Below are 20,078 nucleotides of genomic sequence, written 5' to 3' on the forward strand. Positions count from 1 at the left end.
CTAGTAAATTAAACACCGTGTTTCTGAAAAGTGAGAGGACCCCAGCATTGCACCCACTGGATATCAGGCATCACTGCATCTTCCTATTGCTTTCAAGCAGACACCCCAGCTGGAGAGCATGACATAATGCTCAAGATCCTCTCTACGTGGCAGTGATCAAACTGCAGGGCTGCATGTGCCACAGTAAGTCACAGCTATGTTAGCAGCCCCAGAAGAGCCTGTCTCAGAGGAAGGGAGCACCATAAAGCACACCCCATGCTACTGGACCATTGATCCATCCGCTTCCGTCAGGGCTACCCCTAAAAAGCATTTCACACAAGCCTTTCTTTGAACTAGGAGGTATTTAAGACACTACACACCTCTCCTTCTAAAGTTTTTCTTCCTTTGTGTACCTATCTCATGCATTTTCAAAATTACTTTTGCTCATCCTCATTAAGACAAGCCAACAAGCCCCTTTGGTGTGGAGGTATTTTGAGGCAACGCAGACATCCTCGTCCTTGCTGTCTCAGTGCCCACCATGCAGACCAGCACCGAGCACCAGCAAGCAGAGCACATGGGACCAACCAAGCTCACTGAGCTTTGCTCAGCTGTGTATTTTGATAGGAATACAGGCGCATAGAGGAGCTCGCCTGAACAGCTTTTTCTGTGATATTTTCAGAAAAAGCTCCCCCCTGCTATATGCAACACAAAGCAAAAAGCAGATGCAATCCTAAAAACAATACCCCCAGCTTATTTTTAAATTTCAGTAACTCCTTTCAAGGTTAAGTCTTTCAAGGCGAGGTCCCACTGCATTAACCATAAACAAATCCCAACAAAATGCTCGTTTCCAAGTTTTACCACTTCATTTTCAGTAAACACAAGTCAACTGTAACCTGAGGGGATACGAATTCCAGGCACAGCTCCACGTACCAGGTGAAGAAATCCCAAAATAGGATATTGGGAACAGAAACACTTTAGGCAATTGCAGCAGTTGCACAGTTTACCCCCTGATTTCACACATACAAGGCATTAGGATTCAGAGGCATTTCTTGCTGGTTTAAGTCCACATGGATGCAGCCCTCCACTCCCAGCCTCCCCACTGCCTTGTATGCTTTGAGGCCAGCAGGTTTGCAGATCCAGCCGATTTTTAAGGTAGGAGGTAAGTCCCTGACCCAAATAACCAGAGCAACACACAAGTGGCAGTCTGTGACCAAAGGAGAAGTAACAACAATTAGAAAATAGGAAAAGGTGGGAGCACCCCTTTTAATCTGCCTACAGATCAGTTTAAAATTATCTCAAAACTACACCCTAAAACTACATATTTGTAATGGAAGGTACAGTCACTTCAGTATATAAGTTAAACCAGTTTCCAGAAGATTACTCATATTCTCCTCCTGTTATTACAGACATCCTGAGTGTTGTCATAGTAAGTCGTTTTACATGTTCACTGTGAATCCAGCAAGATTTCCAGCGATTTGGACGCGCCACTGTAGGTACTCATTTGATCTTAGCACTTGAAAAAACTGTTTCTAAATGGTTGCAAGTTCATTAAGCATTTGGGTTTTTCCAGTTTGCTGCAAGGAGCCATTGCACTGGGTGTAGAGTCAACCCCTCATTCCAATCCTGACAACTTAGCTACCCCCTTGCTTGCTCCTCTTCTTGACCCCTACATTCAATTGTCCACACATGCTCCAGATCCTGCAAAAATCCACTGCTGAAGTTTTCCCTTTCCCGTGCTTCTCCAGCCAGCCTCTTCCAGCTAATTACTACAACACTGCAGCAAAGCAAACGTGTAATTTGACTTGGTTTTCAAGAATTTACACAGCTTCTACCTAAACCCACCTCCAGACACATTTCTGTACCATAGAAACAAATCAAACTTCATTATTTTTGTTTGCATATATTTCCTGCCTTCCCTCTGTTGCCCATCTGCCTGCTGAGCAGTTTTCCCCTCTCCTTCCCAAAGTTTGATTTCAAGCCACTTTCTTGGCTGGATTCAATCCACCACTGAAATTCCTTTTTGCTGCTTCACCCTTAAGCACGAAACACGGGCAGCAAAGGCAACAGAAGATGTACATGTGCCTTTATAACTACAATCACCTCACTGTAGCACTTTCCTCCCATCTTTCCTCATAGTTTTGACTTTTTGATACATTTCAACTTATTTTTTCCTAAAGGACTTTTTAACAAGTCCTTTTCTGTGAGTAACTGAGATTCCTTAATACTACACTTGCATTTTGGTGCAATAGTGATACATGTTTAAGGAATAGTGGAGAATCTGTCAATATTCAGCTGTTCATTCTTGTCTGGAGTACCACATTGCATATACATATAACCAAATTCATCTCCAGTAAAACATCACACAAGATTTAGAGAAATTATGTTATATACACTGATTTTTAGCTACTCAAAAACCGTACTCCTTTTTCTTTTTTTCTTCTTGCAGAAATCAAGTCTAACCAAGGCTTTTGAGAGTATCACAACACCAAGTTCAAATCACTATCTGTCCATCTCTTTACCCACAATAATTTTTAAATCCTTCTGTATTTACTGGAAACCTAGACTGCAAAAGAAACACATCAAAACATAATGCAATGACTACACCACCCATCAATCTTACAGATGCTTCTGGGGATCTCAGGATGGAAGAAAATCAGCTATAATTTAATCTTACCCATGCCACGCCACATAAGTCATAGAGCTTTCCAGGAACTCCTAACATGAGTTATATCAGAAATAGATTCCTAGACCTAAAACATATGTTAGAAGCACTAAATTTAGGGAACTGATTTCCCACTCTGTGAAATCTGAGCTTCAACGTTCACTCCCTTATAGCCAAGTCTGCTTAAATATATACTTACAATTTAAAAGCCAAAATATGTATGTGTATATATTTTTTGACAAGAGTAAGATCTCTTGGACAATTTTCTCCTCTTCCCCATTCAGTTTATTTTTTTCCCCACATAAGAAAATATTTTATTCAAAGTCAACCCAGCCCTGGGAACTGACAGGAATGCAGAAAGAAAATCTTTTAGAGTAGCAGCCTAGGTTCACCAAGATTTATAGTCCATACATCGACCCTAATCTGCAAGTAACCATCTGCAGTATCTGTGATGCACACACCACCTCTTCTACCCTCAGCAATATCTGCAGCATGGGCTCATGGCTAGTCCACCCAAATAAGAGAAGTTTGTCTTGTGCAGCTGTGGCACACAGATACCACTGAGATATTCACTTCAATGGAGAATCTAGGTTGTTTTGGGGTTCTGTGTTTGTTTTTTTTCCAGGGGTTTTGTGTTTCAAGAGAAGAGCTCCAAGAAAACAAGATTCTTAGATATAAGAAACAGATTCTTCAAAAGCACGGTGACCAGAAATAATTAGTTCAGTTCATAAACAGCTGAAAATACTTGCTTTGTTTCTGCAAAAATCAGTCTACTTTAGTCATAAAAAAGGGTTGATAAGGAATTTTTGTCTATATCCTAGCACATTGAACTAATGAAAACAATTTTAAATGCTGGTTTTGTTCATTAATTGGATTCCAATTTCCATCCAAATATTGCCTGATGAAAATCAGAAGTTAAAATAAATCAAGCAAATAAGAAGAGCATCATTCATCATTTTTTTAACAGAAAATGGGAAAAATACATTACCCAAAGCAAATGGCAAATTGCATACTTGTATAAACGGAAAGATATATTCAGTGTAAGCAAAAGTACAGACCACTCTAAGGCTTTCAGAAAGGTAACCAAAGTACACATGTAAAATTTGATAAAGCAACTTAAATCAGATTTCCTTCTTGCTCACTTAAATCATGAAACCATGAAAATGGTGATCTAACACAGAGATGGAAATTAATCTCCCCCACTGGATGACACTAAGCAAGTGCTGCAGCACACTATTAGCTCTGACTTTTTACACTAACACAACTCTTTCCTGGAGCAGCTTGGATACACCTCCTTCCATACCCCCTGCAAGTCCCTGAGCTCCAGCCATCTGTCCCCAGCCTAACAGTCTATATCAGCTATTTGTTTTCTTTTTAAAATATTTCTCTTTTTAAATTCCCACCAACACTATCCAAGACAAACTCATCTCTTGGTAAATCCTGTAACCCCGGCTGCTTCCCCATTACACTGGGCTCACCTGGAGCTCCTGCACTACATGTAGCATCAGGATTATCCCCTTCACTCCAGCCAGAGCCTGCAGCCCTACAGGAGATTTTTCCTTCTGCTGCCAACCCTACACATTAACTCTTAGGAAACTGGCTTAGCACAGCCATTATTTCCTGGTTTCCAGAGCCTCAGCAGGAGTGAGGTTATTCCTCTCCTTGGGATATTGCCACTAGTCCTTCAGCATGAGGGCTACTGCTCCACACCAGAGCTCAAAGCTGAGGAGTCCCAGCCAAGAAAATTTGCAGATTCACTCTTCTTTCTGCAATTCTTGCCTGCAGGGTTAGAAAGATTTGTAGAGACCATCTGCCCTTAGGATAAGGCTGTTATAACTTTTCTCTGCCAACTCCTGGTGCATCAGTCCTACAAACTGCAGAAAGCCACACAGGAGGAGAGCTTTTCCCTTACCTGTTAGATTGTCAGAAAGAAAAGCATTGCTCCTCATCTCACACTTGGGTAACAGAGCCATAGCACAGCCAGGCAAGAATGAAAACTCAGAAAAGTAAGCTATGACCCTCCAGAGTAGAGGGTGGTAGGTAAAAAAGCAGGTTTCAAACAACTACAGCTGGGGGAATGGACATCCTATTTGAAAAATGGCACTTGAAAAACAAAACAAAGAACAACACAGAGCAACAAATAATACACAGAAAAGCCAAGAGAGGTTTGCCTCCTCAGTTCTTCCCCAGGACGACCCCTCCTCTTTTGATTTTGGCTGATGATGCTGCTAGGTCAGTCCACAGCGCCCTCAGTCAGCATGAGTCAGGCCTCATAAGGGGGTATGTTTGTTATTTATGTCCCTCAAGTTAATTTGAGCATTAATCTCAGTCTTTTTCTGCAAGTCTGCCAACAGTACAAAATTTTTTCCAGTCGTGTGCGTAAGTGTCTCCATAGACCCCTTGCTCCATCAAATGCATGTGGTTGGTAAATCCTTGGCAACATTTGGGATAAGGCTGTAAATCTTTAAAAATATTGTACCCACTGAAGTAAATAGGCTTTTAAGCCAGACATGAATGAGAGAAGAATCAGATCTTTCCTGGTTTCAAAGCTTGTTATGTTTCATGTTGCAAATTACCTTAGCATGAGACATTTATTTTAAGTCACAAAGTCATGTTATCCATTTTCAGGATTTTTAGTTATGAAGGAAATAATTAAGAGCTGTTTTAAGACTGCATAGAGCTACCATCTAGCCTAGTGAGATACTGGTTTTGGTTTGTTTTTTTTTGCATAGTAAACAAATCCACTTTGTAGAAGTAAATAAATACAGACAGTAAGTGACTGCATTAAAAAGTTCCTTTTTTTGTCTTTCTACCCCCTCCCAACAACCATCATAACCAAGACAAGGCAGATTTGCAGACAACTCATTCAGTCTTCCGAATACCCTGAGTTTGTCAGGAAGTGAGGTATCATATTATTCAAACCCTGTACCAGATCCAAAGCCAAAATTTAAACCACGTTTTTGCAATGTACTGTGAAGAATTATCCTGGCCCACAGCTATATTAAATGCTCTTATTTATTTAGTAATAAAAACTTGCAGCAAGGGGAAATGAATATTAAGCCAAGTATCCTTGAAGACATTCTAGCTGGATTCAGTGCAATGATAAGAAATAAGCTCGAGATGATGGTGAAAGAAATCCTAGCGTATTCATTTTGCAATACTAGCACTAAAACTTTAAACCTTCATTGGAAACAAGGGGCTCATTAAGGAAAACAAAGTTTTAGTAGATAGGTCTAACATGATCCACAGTTTCACAACATCCTTGCAGATACACCTTGTGGCACCATCTTGTACAATCACTGAGCTGAAGTGCTGCTGGCCAGTGCAAATCAACAAACTGCAGCCTGAACTCCCTGCACCCTCCAGGCTTTTTAGCTCTACTTCAAACAGATTTAGATCCATGCTGAGAGTCTAAAGCTTTCTGCCACATTCACTGCCTGAAAAGCCAGCACCACACTCAGAAGAATTCTGTGCTGCTGAATTGTCAGTCAAGAAGTAGCAAAACAATTTAAAAGAAGCAATGTGTATTTTTCACTTTGATCTGCATGCTAAAGCATCACTCATATTGCCATTCATGAACTGCCCAGCCACCATCCAGCCAGGGTTTCACCTTGCCATGAGCTCCAGGTTAATCCAATCCCTTTAGTCTAACTGCTGCATTATGTGAGAAACACTCATGTCACTAGATGAACCAAGGGCATGACCCTTTCTGGGACATGCAGCCCATGGAAAGGCCATGCAACTCTAGCTCTTTCCCCCACAATTAACCAAAAAAATTGTGAGTGTCCTCTGTTCATATAGCTGAGCTGGTCCTCTGCTCTTGGTTGAAAATCTAAGAATGACCCACCCTGTCTACATTTCCATTTTGGGGACTACCACATTTTAATACCTGAAACTCAAACACAGCTGGTTCTTACACAGTGGTCAGTACCTTAAGTAAGATCATTTCACTGAAATAATTTCACTACTCATTCCACTTCTTGGCTCTCAAATTTAGTACTTTTCATCACGATAGTCTCCAAACTGGGAATCTTCTTGGTTCTATTAGAAGTCACTAAAAGGACCACGCATATCAGAAGTTTTTCCAACATGACAGCCTAGCTAGCAACATGGGAGTAAAAATCACGGAAGCAGAGAAGGAACATTTTCTGGCAGGCTGGTTATAAGGCATTTTACAAGCAGGAACTGGTTTGACATATTTCTGAAAATGGCATGAACTTTTTGTTTTTGCAAAATCTGACTGGCCACAATGCCAAAAAAAGCAATCTGCCACCTTTTATTCAGAACAGACAGCCAAAATCAGAAATCAACATAAGGAACAGATTGTGAAACTATGCAAGCAGGAATTTTGCTGGTCATTCACAAGCAGCAAGCATAGGTATTCAGTGTTGCAACACTGTATGACCACCAAAAAGTATATGTATATAAACACTTTCACTTCAAAAACCATAGCTGTGACACAGCAGTCGCATGAGTACTCAAAATCCATAGAAGTTGCCCATGAAATCAGTGGCTTTGGAAGATGCAGGTACTCATCAGCTCTGGTTTATAAAGGCACTGCTCTCAGATTCCATGACAGCTGCCAGAAAAACAGGTTGTGTAAACACAAAGATCACTTATTTTTCCATCATGTTTAACAAACAAACCAGAGATGGAGCCAGATACAACAGAATGAGGACTTGACCTACTTTTGTTTCTGGCCTGAAGGAGCTCAATACACCCTAGTAACAAAATATTTGGCACCTTAAGGAATTAAATTTCCCATTCAGTTTAGCATTCAGAAGGTTTGCAGCCTGGTACTTAGGGCCTGAGAGTCTGAGATGGTCAAGGGGAACTCCAATTAAATCTTCTCATAAGAATCTAAAAGCAGGGAACCAACACAAATTCTAATTCTCTTGTTCCAAGAAACTGCAAATATCTCCACAAGTATTCAAACCTGCAGCAAAGAAGAAATCATTTTTATTTTAAAAAGCATTGATGACTAGTGATGCTATTTGCTATTATGACAACCGTAGAACCGTAAAAGAAGTTATTAAGAACAACTGGAGGCTTCCTTGAAAAACTTGAACACCTTGAAAAACTACCACTGACTTGCCAGATCTTTGTACATTATATGGTGCCAATTGCATTTTTAGTTCCCTCGCTGAGGGGTTGGTCCATCTCCAGAGGCAGAACAGTCTGACTGCTCTGGACACACATCCCAGCCAGCACAGCACGGCAGAAGCAGGAGACTTTCAGCACAGTGGGAAGACCAACCATTTTCTCCATAGGGCAAAACAATCCCACAATGTTACACACCATGAAGTAAATTTTTCAGTTGTCAAAAAATGCATCATTAATGAATGTAAGAAATTAAGCATCAGTAAAGGTGTATTTCAAGGCACTGAGGTTACAATCTTCAAAAGAAGTCTAATTAGCAGGTACATTTCATCAGACAGTGCTGTTGTCCTACAGTGCCCTCCTCAAGATTGCATGTGCTACACATGTATGGTTCTAATTTCACCAATATAAAATCATTTTGTAAAAACACTGGCAAATCCTCCTTCCCCCTCAAAACCACATCCTCTTTTGGCTGCAGGACAGCTTCTCAAAAGGCATCTACTGCTTAACAAGCTGGGCAAATTAGGGCAAAGCCACTTGCAACTACACACATCATAGATGTACAGACATTACTGCCTCTGGGTAGATCAGACATAACAGTTGCACGAGCTAATCCTATCAAACCCAGACATCCAAAGGAGCCCAGCTTCACCCAGTAAGAGTCAAAGTACCTGGAAACATAGGACAGATTTTCCTCTTCCTTGTGTTTCTCATCTATGCTCAGGGCATCAAATGAAGGCCCTCAATGAAGCAATTTTTCATTTTAAATTACTTTTCTTTCCTGCCAAAAGCACAATACAGTTATTTCTTCTCTTACTTCTATTCCATATAGAAGATGTCTTCTTTACTATTATTATTTAAGGAAATGACTGGAGAGTAAAGAAGGAATCTTTCTCTTGACAACAACATCTTCTAAGGAGAAAGTTTTCCACTGGCATGTTCCTCACCTGCAACAAAAAGCTTCAAGAGATGGCAACAAAGAATAAAGGAAAGCAACCTATCAGCCTAACTGTACAAGACTTTTTTTGTTAGCAGAAAAAGGTGGTTTGATTTCTTGGTTTTGTTTACTGTATTAAACTACCTCTTCTTTGGTTTTGTTGGTTTTGGGTTTTTTTAAAATTTTCCTTTTTCCCCCTGTCTCTTCCTAGAAGCCCATATGCATATCACATAACCTGAAAGTTTACTGTGAGGCTAAAGAAAAGGTTAGAAAGAGTGCTTTTTTGGGAAGGCACAGCTTCAAGGAGCCACAATAGGTGGTCCAAAAAGGGCAGCAGACAAAGCAGTCCCACTGCAGGCAGAGGAGCATCTCTTCACTCTAGCCAAGTTTCACAGGGCAGAAGTTCATGTATCTCTTCCATGACCTCACAGAAGGAGAGCAGCTGGTGTGAACTTGTCTTAGGGAGAAAAGCTCTCTACTTCTCACCTTATTTTATGTTTGAGTTTACCTGCCATGAGACAGAATTAATTCTACTACCCTGTTTCAGGGCATTCAAGGGCAGGATGAGGTCTCCACAGGTTATCCCTTCTTCCCCCATGCCCTTGAGATGCCAAATTTCAGATCCAGAGGCTGCAAAAGAAATGCAGTTGGATGTAAAATTAAACATGCAAAGTTCCAATTATAAAAGGAAGGGTGCAACCCACTTAACCCCAGTAGGTGGGCCAGGTGTATTAATTGCATGACTGTACACAGTTGGATTTCAAGATAAGGATTTCTTGTTTGTTTGGAGCTTTAAAACCTTCAGTGTTGCATGAGAACAAAATTCTATTCTTGAGAGACAAGTATGTGCATATTCTCCCCACAGTTCAGAAGACAGAAGCAACAACTCCATCAAAACAGCTTTGAGCAGTACAACACTACATCTGAAGCAGTTTGGCTGGGATACTTGTTAAAAGTACTTTTTTGGTGGCAACATATCTTCTGGAAAACACAAGCATGGGTGATATTCCCTTTTGTAGAACCTTACTCTCCTCCTCACAGAAATCCCAGCACTTTGTGCAGGTGCTCAGGTCATGACATTTGTTACGAGTGACAGTGGGCAGACTAACAGAGCTCTTTGCAGCCGTCTCAGAGCTGCAACACACACAAGCATTTAAGTGCACAGCTAAGGAGAAAGATTTAAGGATAAACACAAAGTGGTGGTTTTTCCAGGCCCAAAACAGCTGGACAAGACATCAGGTACAAATAGGCACAGAAAGGCTACTGATCCTTAACATGGTCACATGAGGGCACAGATCAGTCAAAAAAAGACCATTAGCTTGATTGTATCACCAGGATCATTAAGAGCAAAATCATGCCCATTTGACAGTAAAAAGAATTTTTTAGCTCTTAATACTTTTAACTGAAACATTTAAGTGCTACTTTTTCCTCAAACCATAAAACATTCCAACGATTCTCACATGTTCTGATTTGTTTGTGTTTTAGGAGTCCAGGAAAAAACCAAACAGATCTTGGATTTTTGCAAGAAGAGAGAGGAACATTCAAGAACTGAAGCACAATATGCAATCCCATTGCATCCCTTTTCAGCAACTGCACAAAATGAGTGCTTTGAACAGGCAGACAGAACTTGGAATCTGCAAATGAATTATACAATTACAATATCAAGAATTGTTGCTAGCAGTAGGTAAAAAAAACCAAGAAAATGGATGGTTGGCCTGCCCTGGTTGTGGTGCTCAGACACTGTTAGCCACGTGCAATGCCACGTGCCCCTGTGTGTGTTTGTATCGTCACCAGACAAGTACCAAGGGCAACTTGTGCCTTCCTGTGGGGACTCCACTGCCAGGACAAAGAGTAAAAGCAGCACCTAGATAATTAGTGAGACACAATCTGCATCTCATTAGATTAACTTAGCTGAGGCTTTGGTGCTGTACATCAGGGTTAACCGCCATGGAGTAAGGTCTCTGAGTCACATAGAAATCATTCTCCCAAATGTGACCCAGTCCAAGGAACTAAATGCAAATTAGTGTTTGATAACATCACCATTCCCTAAGTTTGTGATACCACAGTATACCTGAAGCAGCTGGAGAACAATGTTTATGCTCTTGTCAAATGTCTTAAAGGTTTGCATGAAGAGGCATAGGATGAAGCATCACATGCATGTTAACACAGCCAAACCTATTTAAATACTCAGCCCCAAGCTCCTGAGTACAGAATGTTTTAGGAACACTTGGCTCCAGCTGTGTGTATGAGCATTCAGAACTGTTGCTAAGCCCTGGCACTGTAACAAAATCCTGGATCTGTCTACTGTGCAGGTTTTTCCTCTTTACACCCATGTTAAAAAAGCAGCAGCAGGAATGTGACAGATAATTGTTTCAATAATTAAGATGACACTTCAGTTTCTTTGGGAACAAGTCCTACACAAGGTCACAGCCACACCTTGTCACTTGGAAGTAGTACATATGAACCATCAACTCCATATGAAAACCCTGCTGGCAAATGCCCAAACTCATCCACCTAATTCTTCTGATCCAAGGGAGAGCCCCAGGTGAGTCCATCCTCACAATAAGGTGAAGAAAAGGACCATACAAAGATATCACAAGAGCTTCAAACCCACCCTCAGACACAGCACAGGGGTGTCCCAAGGCTCAATGTATGGCTTGCAAGCACAGGCTTCACACACTTGGATGCCAAGAGGCCCCTTGTGACAGTGTAGCTGAAACTGCTGGGGAGCACACCTTGCAGGAGATAGGGAAGAGCTAGCCCTGTCAGCCCTGAGCAGAAGGCAGAATTTGCACTACACAAAAATAAGCAGGACAGAAGCAGGATACACTACTTTACACCCTGATGCCAGCAGTGTTTTCAGAAAGGATTTCCACTTTCTGAAAGGGATATCCTCAATATTCACTAATCCCTGCTCCCAAGCATAAAAGGACATGGACTGAAAACAAGGTGAAGGGACTTGGTTGTCCAAATGCTTTTGTCAAAATAAGGAGCTTGGTAAAAAATAGCTCGTAGATAAATGGACATAAAATCTCCCTGGGAGTTCTTCATTAATTTTTCTTCTAAGACCTTCTTTCCCCAAAACCTCTTTCAGATACACCGATTTAATTTTAGTTTTTAAATCCCTCATGAGTTCTCCTAGATCTCCCCCTGTGGTTACCTTTAGCCTTTCAAATTGTATCAATTTCTCCTTCAAAATATAACAGATTTTTTTTTTTATCTTTCTACTTGTGAATGCCCCAATAACCAATTCAATCAGTGTCTGAAAAACTGTTCTACTGGGGAAAAAATTGGAGGAGAGTAAAGCTCAAAAGTTACAGAAAATCATACCAAACAAGACATGAAAGTCATAAAAATGGAAACTAATGCATCCATTAAAGGAATAGACAGACTCATACTTTTTCTTGTGTTCTCTCCTCAGAGAGCAACAAGCTCTCCAAGTAATTTGAGATTCACCTGAAGCCCACAGAACCACCTGCTCTTTTCCAAATACCAACACATTTAAGTACAAACAGGTGAGATAATTCCCCTTGTTGATCATACATTTGCTTTCAAAGCTCTTAGTATCTGCCTCAGGGGCTGTATCAGTACCACCCCCAGCCTTCACAAAATCTGTTAAGAGTTCACCCTCCCAATCTGTGAGTTTATCCCTTCTTTCTGCATGTTAGCTTGTCACACATCTAGACTGCATGGAATGGGAGCCATTTCAGAGCACTGAGCACAAACAGAAGCCAGAGAGTTCAAACACTGGTCCTTCCAGCTGCACAGTTTCTACAATGACATTTGCTTCTCAATGCTTTTTTCCAGATGTTGCCATTATCCTATATCCAGAAACCTGGATACTGCCAGATATCTTAGCAGACCAAAAAAGGTGCATTTGGGGGGTAAAGGTGCACTAGCAACAGAGGAACAGACAGGAGTAACCACCAAATTCAGCACTGTTTAGGTGCATATTTAAAGCAAAAGGAACCACAACAGGGGAGGAAAAATTGGGAAAGAAATGAAAATAAACCAAGAGATGAACAGAACTGTGGGCTTACAGTACGAGTCTCAAGAATAGCAAAGTAGTCTGCAAGTCTGGAGTAAAATGACAGGAAAAGCCACAATTTATAATTACCAATAAAGAAAATCATAGACTTTTAACAAACCACATCTAATAACTATTAAGAAAAAAATTGAGGGAATTCGTTACCAGAGATAGCATTTTCTATAATACACTGAAGCAGAAACCTGTATTGTTTAGTTTAGTCTGCCAATCCAATTGAAGTACAGGAGGACTGTGAGGGAGAGAATATGTCATAAAGGGAGGCTCTGCTATTGACAGTAAAATAACTGAGTATAAACATATTTCTATTGTACCTTTCACTGAAGAACATTTTTCTGATAAAGCCACTATTATACTCAATATAGTTCATGATACATTCATAACACCAAAGTTGTTCATTCTTACAAACCATGCTACAAGAAAGCAATTTTTCCTGCTCCTTGCACAGACTCTCTTGGCTTCTTCCTCTGGGAAAAAATATTTAGACCACAGCTACCCTTTAGTACAACATAATATGAGTTATTTGATGAAGTTTAGTGTGTTGTGCTGCATTTCCATTTTTCTAGTTCATGAAGAGTCTCAGACTTAGCTCTCTAGATGTCACTGTTGGGCAAAGAAGGGACGAAGTCAAACTCAGCAGAGTTTGTAAAGCTCTGTCATCTACATCTTAAGGGACTTGTTAGAATTGTTTAGAAAATTCACCTTGCATTGAGTTGCTAAAAACCACCAGGGTCAAACACAGGAAAGAGATGAAAAAAACCACCTTCTCCTTGTAATGAGGTTGTCTTTTCTTGAAAGCAAAACACCCTCTCAGTTCCAGACAGACTCTGGAGCTTTCTGGTGCAACGAGTCACCTTCTGCTCCATAGCAAAAGTCCTCATTTATGTTTACTAATCAGCACAGAATCTGAGTAAGAGTCTATTAAACTTTTTCAGATATTTTTTAGAGAGCAAAGTGGCAAGTAAGTCACAGTTTTCTGGAGATTAATCCATACAATTTACATCCTATATATTTAGCAGTATTGCATTTCAACAGGACATTTATAAAACTGCTACATTCAAACAAACATTTTAGGTACATATAGATCCCCACTTCATGATAAGAGATCATTTCTTTTCCTTCCATATCACAAGGAATAAAATTGCAGACTAGCATTATTAATTGCCAGTTCCAGCAATTTTGAAATGCTATTTTATATGTGTTCTTTCTGCAATAATTCAAATTCTATATAAAATAAAATCTAACACTTTTCTAAGTAGCACTATTTTCCAGTTTCACTGAGTATTTCACTATAAAAGCAATTAATGCCTACTCCCAACTGCAGCCACATGAAATAATTTTCAGTGTGCAAGAAGGAAGACAGACAACATTTAGAAAAATGACAGAACACAGCTAACAAAACACCTTGCCCAGATTTTCTGGGAAAAAAGGCAAAAAACACAGCATTCTTTTTAATTTTGAACGGCAGCATTGCAGAGATCAGTATCACCATCCAGAATCAGAGCTTCCCTTACCCCGAAAGGTGGATATGAAGCAGCAGCAGCAGCGGAGGCAACACTCACTGCGGGAGGTGGTATTCCTGAAGAAGAAGGTGGGAACAGACCCAAGGCATTCAGATTTAATCCAGGAATTAAATGTGCTTGAAGCTGAAATGGTAGAAGAGTTAAGATTTAGAGCCCTGGTTATTAACTTTAATAAACTCCTACCTGGCATATGCTATTAACCTTTTGGGATGTTATTTTTAAAAAAAGTCATTTTCATTACCCAAAGGACTCTCATTCAAACCTGTTTCCCAGACACATGTACAGACCAACAACATTAAAAACACATAGTAGGAAAGGCAGATGGGGATCACTTGATACAGCTTAGTCATCAAAACACATTTAAAATTTTACAGCAAGGTGTTCAGATAATAGTACTATTTACATTCAGAGTGAACAAATTTATCAGTAGTTTATACTAAACTACTTTTATACTAAAAAGACAGCCCTGTAGAAAGAGAGAAAGATCATGCACAAAGACCTGCTTTTCTTACACTGGGGGATATATATGTGACACTATCACCCCATCCTCCCTCTCCTGCAAAAGATGAAGTGAGATACCTCCAGCAATTGCTGGGAAAGGATTAACTATAAAGTTGCATGTCCCTTGCTTGACCACACCTGAGAAAACTGGCATCATCACGTGGTAGGAAGCATTTGTTGTCTGATACAAAACTTGTCAGCACCCTTTTCCAGATTATTACTCAAAAGCATGAATATGCTTTAGAAATATTTCAGCTAGAGAGACAGATGTTATCTCAGGCCATTAAGATAAGTCAATCACAAGACACCAAAAAACTCAAAACTTCACTACCTCACAAACTACCTTAATAATCACTACAAACTAACCTCAAAATTTACATTGTAACAGAGGTAGTTTTTTGACTTTCCATACCTTTGTCAAATAGCAATACAGTCCCTAACTCACCCTATGTTCCTGCTTGTTATAGGAAACACAAATGCACCACTATCGAATACTTTGCTCCTCACGAGCACCTCATGTACTGCAATTTGCTTTGTGGGGAAGGCAGGGGGAAAAGTGAGGAGAATATTCACTTGATAGGATAAGCATGAATAACAGACATTTCTAGAAAGTCAGGACTACTGTAAACTGAAAAAATATTTTCATTCTAACTCTAGACCATAAGATTTGGATACACATGCACATACAATGCTTTTCCTAACTACCAAAAATCTCAATCATTTCTCAATATGCATTAGTAATACTTTGGCAAACTAATGAGGTATGTTGTTTTCATTATATAATCACCAATCATCTTCAAATTGCTAAATACCTTTATCATCTATATCAAGAAAAAAACTTAATAAGATCTTCTTAAATTAAATAATTAAAAACAGTAGAGATCTTTCTTCCGTACATTATTATGCTATTTATGTGATGAGACTGAATCACTACTTTAAAAAACATGCAAGCCAGAGCACATAAGCCACAACAGCATAAACACACCCTGCTTCAGGTTCTTGCAACAAGAAGAAAGTTAAATGCTCATTAATTTTCTCAGTCTAAATAAAGTTCTCAGTTCCCCCACTCAAAAATAAACCAGAAAAAGCTTCCATTAAAATAGCACACATAAATAAATAAGAAAAAGGCTTGCCCACACTCCCACAAATAAATGAGGCAACAGAGAGGCTGCAACAGAAAGTTCTGATGTGATATTAAGACAAAAAAATCTTCATGAGAGCAGTGAGGGCACAGGCTGCCCAGAGACACTATGGGTTTTCTATCCATTGAAATGTTAAGGAAAACCAAAGTCCCTACACAATCTGGTTTAACTTTTAAGTGTGGCCTTCTTGAAGCAAACCCACTGCTGGGCCAGGCGACCTCCAGGGGTCCCTCACACCTAAAATCCCTCTGTGGTTTTAGTCCCAGAAAGAGCCCACACCCTAAGGAAACTCACATTCATAGCAGCAATATCATTTTCATAGGACTCCCTGATTTTCTTCATGATTTCTTCCTCAGCCTTGGCACAAGTTTCAATACTGCCTTTAACTGTAATGGTCCTTTCCGGATTATAGAGTGTCAAGTCCTGCAATCTGCAAACGACACAGAAGCACAGTTAATTAGCAAACAAAGAAAATAATCCAGATTTATTGAGTGCAACAACATCCAAGCATGTCGAGTTTGCCCTCCAAAGAGTGTAGTATCAGTTCATAACAGGGCTCAAATACAGTTCTCAGATAAGCTGGGGAAACTCTGTCCTCATGGGAAACACAACAAAACCCTCACAGAGAGGTTTGGCATGGGGTGGCTGGGACAATTTTAGGTGCTGCAAAAAACAAAGCCACCATCCCATGCATGGACACACAGAGCTGCTGCAGGGCAGTGCAGAAATGTCCCCCTTCACATCCACACCAGCACTACCAGCAAGGAGAAGGCTTCATTCTAGACACCCCTGAAACACACCATAAATCATTTCCCTGAGAACTACAGTGTATTCCTTAAGGAAACTGGAGAAAAGCCCAGCCTCAGTGAAACTGCAGGAGAGCCTCCAAGCCCTCAAAATGGGGAAAAGAAAAGCTGTGTGCAAGTCAACGTTTGCTGCTCATCACCAGCAGCTCCTCAGGGAAAATGAAAGGGTGACAGCCCTAAACCAGTGCTCTATTTGGCAACAAATGTTAACCCAGTGTGATCACATGGATTAAACACGCTGGGAAGCCGTGGCATAGCCACGTACTGAGGAAAGGTAAAGGGGTGAAGACCAGTCCAGAGCATGATGCAGGCGTGAGGAAGCCCGTGCAGGAAGGAGAGGAAGCAGCACACAAGGCCTTGCCTTCCTGCACAGCAGGCACTGTGGCAGCCTGCACCGCTCAGCCAAGCAGTGGCAGGCACACAACACACCCACGAAGCATTCCTTAACTCTCCAGTGCATGAGCACTGAAGTACTGCATCAGGAAGGAAAGTGTTGGGAAACATCCCAGAGAAGAGAGGAAACGCTTTCCCAAACCAACTCCCTTACTATAAATGTATGGACAAGCTTACCAAAAAGCCACAATGAAGAGATCATGCAAAAGACTTGTTAGAAACAGCAAAATCAATGGGCATATATGCTCTCATTTTTGTATTGATTACACCAGATGACTTCAGGGGGTTATTTTAGGCATAGTATGACAAATATAATCTTGAGGCCAAGATTTTAATGCAAATATACCTTTAACTCACTAAATTAAAAAATACTCTGCAGCTATTTACAGACAATGTGTTATTTGTGTCATCATCAATAAAGACAAGTGGATTTCATGGAATGAAGACCATTTTTTCATGTACTCTGTACACATTTTTTCCCCTTTTAGCATTAACAGTCTGTTTACTGTTTGCAGACAAAATATTTAGCAAACACAATCAGGACAGCATGCTAGCCTTACAAAATCTATTCTTGAAGCACACTTATTTAGGTGGTTTTTCTCTAATTGTTTCTCTTCCTCAGACGAATTCCATAAGCACTTACACACCTTTAAGGAAGGCCTCAGGTGCTTTCATCCAAATTTGTTTTCCTCTTTTTGAAGAGCCACATTTACTCCCAGCTTCCTTGTCCTCATTTGAGCTATTTCCTGCACTACTTTTCTTGTCTCCTGCATGTATTCACACCTCTTCATACATCTTCATGTGTTTTCCAAACCTTTTCCCTTTCCTACAGCCTGTAAGCCTAATTCTCACCCTTCCTGGCTAAAGCCAAATCCAGGATGCCTTCAAATGCTTGGAAGTTCATGCCAGAGCATTCATTATTCAGAACAGGAGGTTCTCTGAAGATATTACTCCAGGGTAGAACTACTATTGACTGCCAAGCTTCTATAGAGATGTTAATCTAATCAGTGATTTACAGATTTCCAGTAAAGGTGAAAACTCCTGTTTAATCTCAGCTAAATTTGAACAGGTCTCAATTACCCTCACAAACTCAGACTGAAAAAGTTATTACTTTGCAGCAGACTAGCCAACATAGTGTAATTTGGCTGTTAAGTGTTCAAGTGGGACAAAACTTCTACTGGAGATAACCTTTTCAGTATTTATTTGTTCTATTTCTTTCCTTCTAGTCCAAAAATTTAATATATACTGGAAACTAAAACATCAGTAATTTCACTCATTTTCACACATAGCTCAGAACTGATCCAGACTTACAGTTTCAAACACTCATCATTACATATGGTATAATATGTTAAAAACAACTGACACTTAAAATATAGTCTAACACAAGCTCCACATAGCCTATGTTATTTTTAACTTACTCTTGACTGAGTTTACAATGAAGACTCACTGTTTACATAAAATTTAACTGATCTTAAGTAACAGTTTAATTTATATGATGGAAAGGCCTCTGAAGGGCTGTTATCTCAACCTTCAACACACAGAATATTTTTCTAAGAACTCTGTACCTGAAGGTCCCACAGCAGCATTGCTGCCATTTGACATGTCACCAAAAGATTAGGCCACCAAAAACTTACGGCGATATTGTGATTTTAGTATCTGTGTCCTGTTCAATTTTCTTCAGGTTTCTTCCTTCCTTGCCAATAAGTCGGCCGACAAAGTTGTTGTGTGCCAGTATCTTCAAGGGAATTTCTTCTGTGCTGTAATGGAAGTTATACCTAGTGAGACTTTTGGAGACCACAGTACAAGCTTTTATGCATGTCATGCATGAATTCAATTTTCATTGAAATATCCACAACTGGATGCAGAATAAGTCAAGGAGCAATGGGCTTTCCAGCACTATCACCTATAGCTTGACTGCAACACACCTTCAACTACATAAAGCTCAGACTGAAGTAACCAGAGCTCTTGGAAAGGAAGGAATATATCTTAAAGCTTTTAGTGAGGGCTCACAACTTGTTATGCTCGCTCAAACTAGAAGCTATCAGTTGCTCAAGAAACTTCCATATTTGCTCCTGTTCACCTCAAAATCAGAGCCAGACAACAACTGAAATCACAGAAGCATGCTGGGGCTAATTAAGCAAATAGACTGTCCTGAAAGGTAAAATATCTCAGTTCTTTACCTACTTAGATATGGATAACAGCAAATATTCACTTGTTAACAGCTTTAAAGACTACGTCTTTAAATGGAGCCAGTGAGAATTCAGAATTTTTAATGCTTCCACAATGAAATGCTTTTTACTTACAATTTAGTATCTTGAGCTTCCTTTTGCATGATCTCCATAATAATTTTACAAGCTGTTGAGCAGCCTTCAGGAGTTGAGTGGATGGTAATTGGTTTCTCAGCAGCACCTGCATTCTCTTTACGATGAATATCAATTCTTGAAAGAAAGAAAAACACTAACTGTAACCACACACTCTATGGTAAACCTTATGTATTTCCAACTGTCATAAAACTAACATATTTTGAGCTAACACTGACTACATATTAGTAGTTTAACTTTGAAAAGCTTATGACTATTTAAGCATACCCTAAATACAAATTTGTGTGTTATGAAGAGCCTCTCCTATCTTGATTTTACATGCTAAAACCCACCTTTGTGGACACTGGGATCTCCTTTTCTCAGTAAATTCCCATCAAGGTGTTGAGGGGTGTTGTTGGACAGAAAATTTGGTACACCCCTGAAGACAACATCTCAAGCTTTCCCAGTGCCCCATCTCCAGCCCCACTGCTCCACTCAGAATGACTGTGCAGCTGCAGGACAGTCAGGCTTTGTCCCACCTTGTTTTAAATACATCAGCAGCAGAATTTCCCAGCACTCCTCTGCTAGCAAGTAGCATGGTAGTACTTTCTTGCATCCATCCACAAGACTAGTTTCTTATACTTTTCCAGCCTGATTTTATCCTGAAATTACCTTTACTGTACCCTCTAC

The 20,078-nt window shown here is 40.0% G+C and overlaps 1 protein-coding gene across 4 annotated transcripts in view; it reads right to left on the minus strand.

The window, feature by feature from the left end:
* Positions 1–20,078, minus strand: part of IGF2BP3 (insulin like growth factor 2 mRNA binding protein 3) — a 110,545-nt gene that overhangs the window by 11,548 nt on the left and 78,919 nt on the right. For all 4 annotated transcript variants that reach the window (XM_064412362.1, XM_064412373.1, XM_064412384.1 and 1 more), the window contains 4 exons: positions 19,392–19,526; positions 18,723–18,845; positions 16,184–16,319; positions 14,238–14,369 (listed from right to left, as the gene is read on the minus strand). In XM_064412362.1, coding sequence (XP_064268432.1) covers positions 14,238–14,369; positions 16,184–16,319; positions 18,723–18,845; positions 19,392–19,526 — 526 coding nt within the window. The remainder of the gene's footprint in view (positions 1–14,237; positions 14,370–16,183; positions 16,320–18,722; positions 18,846–19,391; positions 19,527–20,078) is intronic.

This window comes from Passer domesticus, chromosome 1 (genome assembly GCF_036417665.1).
Source record: "Passer domesticus isolate bPasDom1 chromosome 1, bPasDom1.hap1, whole genome shotgun sequence".
In the NCBI taxonomy this organism is placed as follows: domain Eukaryota; kingdom Metazoa; phylum Chordata; class Aves; order Passeriformes; family Passeridae; genus Passer; species Passer domesticus.